The sequence below is a fragment of the Salmo salar genome, chromosome ssa02 (genome assembly GCF_905237065.1).
Source record: "Salmo salar chromosome ssa02, Ssal_v3.1, whole genome shotgun sequence".
Lineage (NCBI taxonomy): Eukaryota > Metazoa > Chordata > Actinopteri > Salmoniformes > Salmonidae > Salmo > Salmo salar.
The window spans coordinates 32,379,426-32,385,105 of record NC_059443.1 but is presented as its reverse complement, the minus strand read 5'-3'; the positions used below and the strand labels follow the sequence as shown (position 1 = coordinate 32,385,105).

General features: G+C 43.8%; 1 protein-coding gene across 1 annotated transcript; it reads right to left on the bottom strand.

Moving 5' to 3' along the window:
- Positions 1–407: 407 nt before the first annotated feature.
- Positions 408–3,876, bottom strand: LOC106580182 (thioredoxin-interacting protein). The gene is made up of 6 exons (XM_014160959.2): positions 3,341–3,876; positions 2,895–2,970; positions 2,638–2,785; positions 1,797–2,156; positions 1,368–1,682; positions 408–1,219 (listed from the first exon to the last, which is right to left on the bottom strand). Exons 1-6 carry the CDS (start codon positions 3,594–3,596, stop codon positions 1,160–1,162), a joined length of 1,215 nt encoding a protein of 404 aa, XP_014016434.1. The 5' UTR covers positions 3,597–3,876; the 3' UTR covers positions 408–1,159.
- Positions 3,877–5,680: the final 1,804 nt, after the last annotated feature.

Below are 5,680 nucleotides of genomic sequence, written 5' to 3'. Positions count from 1 at the left end.
CTGCTGAGAGGTCATTTATGAAGGGCCATTGGTAAAATGCAGTGGCATTGTGGTTAGTGTCCACCCTGATATTGGAAGGTTGGGGGTTTGAGTCTTACCAAAGACGCCAAAAATGGGACCTGATGCCTCCCTGCTTAGCACTCAGCATTAAGGAGATGGATTTGGCGTAAGACCCTGTTAACATCCTCTCCAATATGTACTTGTACATCAAGCTGCCTCATGCTACAGAAACAAGAGATAGGCTCCTGCCGTTCTGGCTTGGACAAGGGTTACTTACTGTTCAAATGCATTGACAACCTTGCTGGAATAGAACCAGAACACATTCCAATTTGTCAAATCTAGAATAGAGACAAATATTTTTCATTCCTTGAAAGGAAGCAAATATAATAAAGGCAAAGAGAGAGGGAAACAATTCAGAATGTAATATATATTTTTTTCTTTGCATAGAAAACCAACCCATAGGTTCTCCTCATATAAAATACTTCTCGCATTTTCACATACCCAAATTCAAAACATAATGTAGATCTCTCATTTAGTCATTCCCATTCGACAAGATTGGTCGTTACCATGAAAAGTCACTCTCTTCTACCATAAACCACTGAGTTAACATTCATGCTAAATGATCTGGAAGACTATTATGAATACAAAAAGATGTCATTTTTCATTATCTAATTACAGAGCCATTTATATTAATATAAAGTGCAATAGAATATAACATTAAAACACTTTCTATCCCTTCATTACATTTGCATGGTCACAGCAACGTATCTGTCTGACCTAAAATGATAGCTGTGCACACTCAATGTATGGATGTGAATTCTAACATTGTTTCATTCCTCTGAGAGAATATGGCAACTGTCAAAATGCTCGAACACACTGAAGTACAGAACTACTGTGGAATGGCAAGAGGGTTACAGACAGACATAGAACAATCAGTTTCTGAAGACTGCAATGGTGACAGTGAACGTGGACACCAACATCTACAATCCATATTCATTCAGCCTGAATAGTTTCACTTAAACTTGACTCTCAAGTCCACATCTCAGTTCTGTTTCTTGAAATAAACTTCAGGGCTAGGGTCCCCCACTCTTTCTGCTTCACAGCTGTGCTGCTCTTTAACCAGTCACCAGTCCGTTCCCTGATCTCACTCAGGCAACTCTTACTCGTGGTTCAGCAGACCTGAAGAACATGGCCCTTGCTGTTTGAGATCCTCGTCGACCTGAGAGAAAGTTGGAAAGAGAAACAGTTGGAAAGAAAATAATTAGACTACATTTGCAACGGTGCAAATTCAGTGCTATCTGCTTCACTTTTCACTAGTAACTGACTATATCTGTTAAATGTCCATCTCCTATTCTCCATCTCCTTACCTCGGAGTAGGCAGGGGGAGGAGGGTACCAAAGCTCGGGGGCGCGCATGAACAGTCCTTCATCCTCATCTGCGTCGTAGTCGACCAGCAGTGGTGTGAGGGGGGAGTCGATACGGCAGTCGCGGGAGATGTTGCTGTAGCTGGGGGGTTGTGACGGGAGGCGCAGCGACCCAAAGCTACTGGAGGGGGTGTTCAGGGACTCTGCCTGGCTGCTCATGCTGTTGGTGCGGCTGCCAAAGCCATTGAAGGGGATGGTCCCGATGACCAGGGGCAACTCTAGGACCACCTTGTCACTGCCGGGAATGTGGACATAGATCTGATGGATAGACAGATATATGTCAAGCCTAGGTCACAAGTCCTTTCATTCATTTTCAATGTGAGGTTTATGGTATTAAATCAAGCAACAAGTTGTCTCAAGTTTATGACTCACCCTAAGGGCATAGTCCACGTGAATGATGTCGCACCCCAGGAGTGAAGGCTTGAGCCTGGGCACTCGGATGGTCTTGCCCTGCCACATGTCACACATGCCCGAGATGATATGGTTGCCCCTCACGACTGAGAGCTTCTGCCCTAGGACCTTGGTCCGGCCATTGGCCTGGTAGGTGTGCTTGACCATGATGGCTGCCTTGGGCACCACGATGCGTGAGCAGGTGTTTTCAAACTTGGCATTGATGCAGATGTCCTCGCCCTCGCAGAAGCCCTTGCGGTCGATCTTGGCACTGATGGACACATGTCCATCTGGGATGAACATGCAGGTGAGCTTCTTCTCCTTCATACCTGCAGCTGGAGCCTGGATGAGAAACAATGAGAAACATTAACATGAGTTAAACATAAATCACCAAGCATGTTGATTCCAAGTCAACCATCAAGCCTAACACCAACCACCCAGACCTCAAAATCTCTCACGCATTGCTAGTAATGGCAAAGTTATACAATTGTCATTAACATTATTCATTTTAATATTGAACCTTTATTTAACAAGGCAAGGCAAATTCTTATTTACAATGACGGCCTAGGAACAGCGGGTTAACTGCCTTGTTCAGGGGCAGAACGCCAGATTTTTACCTTGTCAGTTCGGGGGATTCGATCTAGCAACATTTCAGTTACTGGCCCAATGCTCTAACCACTAAGCTACCTGCCACCATGCATTAAGCCATGCATCATCATTACATGGCTCATTCAGGAGAACAAGGTGTATAATGTAATAACTTTCAAGTGGCATATATTCCTTGTGGTGATAATTATGATGATGTGAATGAGCTGTTACGTACCAGGAGGTCAGGGGTGTTGATGTCCAAGGGCTCCTCCACCTCAAAGTGTTTCTCGCACTGCAAGGCTGGCTGGGAAGGCCTCTCCATCACGGCCCTGACATAATACTGGACACAGCCAAACTTCCCCTTGTAGGAAGACACCAGTTGCCTGTTACAAAAGCAGGAGGAATTTTTATTGTGGGATGCTGTCATTATTACATAATGCTATGCCTTTATAGGTAACAAACAACAAGGTTTTTACAGTCCTTGATGCTTACCCAGCATGTGGCAGCTCGAAGCCAAACATGTACTCATATCTGTTCCCTGGTCTGAGAGTTACCGAGCCATTGGAATCTGAGGATGAGAGAAATACATGATGGTCCATTCATTAAACTATGAACAGGTTCATATATTTGAGTCTATTTGTACAATCCACTGTAGACCACAGGACACCCTTGGTCCACTTCTAGTGCTTATGGGCCAATAACAACCACCACTGGCGCATTTGATCACCCATAAACATAGACGTATGCAAATAAAACATACAGCAAGTCCATAACGCATAATTTCTCATGCTCCATCTTTGCATACTGTACTCGCAGAATTCAGTAGCCAACTAGTGGCAGTGCATAAAACCTGAATGACACAGGGTGTAGCCTGCCGACTGCAGTGAATGTCTATATTCACATTCGATACTGACATTTACTTGTGTTTATAATATTACCTCTAGTCTGGTGGTCCAGATAAACGGTATCTTCGTATTTCAGATAGTCAATGTCTTCACGGCATCTGTGCTTTCCTTTCGCGTACTCTACTTTTGCGCATCCAATTCCAAACACTGTCATAGAGGACACCGTGGTCACCTCGGACACCTCAACCACAATATTCCCCGCTACCTTGTCGCCACTGGAGTAGAAAGCCTTAGTAGGGTCATGGAAAACGATCTCAAATATCTTCAATTTCTTTGTAATGATTACCATTTTAATATTCGTTTAGTGTGCCAGTGGGTAAGAAAATATAAGTGGAAAATAGCCGACCACTATTATTAGCTACTTAAGCCTATTGAATTCCACGGATGAACAAATGTCCAACAGTTTGATTGCAATCCAAATCACTATACTGTCACAATGTTAGCTTCTTATCGTCATAAACCGTACAATTCGGAGCTGACTGTAAACAGCAAGACTCCGATTTGGTTTTATATGGATGGGAGTGGACATCCCGACCCAGTCTCGCCGGCTGCATACTCACTATCCTGTTACGGGACTGTGCATGCTGTCGGTGAATGCACAGTCTGAACTGCTGCATGTACAGCGTTCTCATTGGTAAAAATATATTGTTTGTGCCCCTCCTTGCCAATCAGCACACAGAAAGACCGCGTGGACACCTCATGGTAGAGTAACGAAGAAGAGTAGATATATCTCATGTATGGGCGTGGTTCAGGGGTTAGATTCATCTAGATATTGTCCTCCAAAATGAGTCAACCAATCATTACCCAATCAATACCCAACATACACGTGTTAACAGAAAATGTTCTCTCTGTCTCTAATAATAAAATGTTGATTGAACGCAAGCATGAACAAGTTTGTTACCTCCAACAAACACCTTTCATTTGGGTAGGTAGCCAAATGTCTCTGATGGTAGGCTATGCTTGCTGACTGTCAACAACACGCAAAAGGTACGTAGCCAATAGGGTAGAGAGTCGGGTTCAAATCCCAAATCTGACAGGAAGATCTGGTGGGATGTGACAGGATGTTGCAACATGGTCTCAGAGCATTTCGTATTGTAGCGACCCGCACAGACAGCTATGAGTTATGCTGTTTGTTTGTTGTGTTGTACTTACCAGTACCCAGTATTCCGACATGCCAGTCAACCTGCTATCTGCCAGCCTGGAATGTTCCGGTGCGGGCATCCTTGTGGTTGGTGGAGCGGTGGGGGGTTTGGCAGGGGGTGGAGCACCGCAAGTTTAAGACCATGCTTAGCCATTGTTCTCTCTCTTAAGTTTTGTCTTAAAACAGTGTCAAGTCCACGGGATGGTTGAGCTAACGTAGGCTAATGCGTTTAGCATGAGGTTGTAAGTAACAAGAACATTTCCCAGGGAATAGACATATCTGATACTGGCAGAAAGCTTAAATTCTTGTTTATCTATCTGCACATTCTAATTTACAGTAGCTATTACAGTGAAATAATACCATGCTATTGTTTGAGGAGAGTGCACAGTTTTGAACATCAAAAGTTATTAATAAACAAATTAGGCACATTTGGGCAGTTTTGATACAACATTTTGAACAGAAATGCAATGGTTCATTGGATCAGTCTAAAACGTTGCACTTACACTGCTGTCATCTAGTGGCCAAAATCTAAATTGCAGTTGTGCTGAAATAACACATGGCCTTTCTCTTGCATTTCAAAGTTGGTACAAAACAAATACAAACGAACTGTTGTTTTTTTCTTTGTATTATCTTTTACCAGATCTATTTTGTTATATTCTCCTACATTCCTATCACATTTCCACAAACTTCAAATTGTTTCCTTTCAAATGGTACCAAGAATATGCATATCCTTGCTTCAGGACCTGAGTTACAGGCAGTTAGATTTGCGTATGTTATTTTAGGCGAAAATTGGAAAAAAAGGGATCCTGAAGAGGTTTTAACAAGAGATGGGCACTGTACTGTGATCCTTGATTTATTTGGCGTGGGCTACGGCCAAACAGTAGCCTGTGTTGAGTTGGGTTAATAAACCGGGAATTCGTCAACTCAAGCCTCTGTCTCGACATTTGTTCATTTATGATCTAGTCAGGTCATTACATTGGTGTCAGAAGTAAAAACAAAAAAAAGTTTGCACGCTGGTTGGAGGATCTTCAATCGTACGACTTCATAGTGGTGCAGAGGGCAGGGGCACGCCACTCCAACGCCGACACCATGTCCCGTTGGCCCTGTACTGCAGACAGGTGCCGCCACTGTGAGTGGAGAGATGCCTGTGAGAGAGAGCTGTGTGCGGAGGAGGGGGTCCGGCCCACAGTGTGTCGGGCGAGCGGGCCTATCTGCTCTGAGCCGCAGTCTGT

Excerpts from the sequence above, each read along its gene's own strand:
- LOC106580182 (XM_014160959.2), bottom strand. The coding sequence starts at position 3,596 with ATGGTAATCATTACAAAGAAATTGAAGATATTTGAGATCGTTTTCCAT. Across the intron at positions 2,786-2,894 it reads TTCGAGCTGCCACATGCTGG|GCAACTGGTGTCTTCCTACA; the intron begins GTAAGCATCAAG and ends CTTTTGTAACAG. Across the intron at positions 2,157-2,637 it reads TCAACACCCCTGACCTCCTG|GCTCCAGCTGCAGGTATGAA; the intron begins GTACGTAACAGC and ends TTTCTCATCCAG.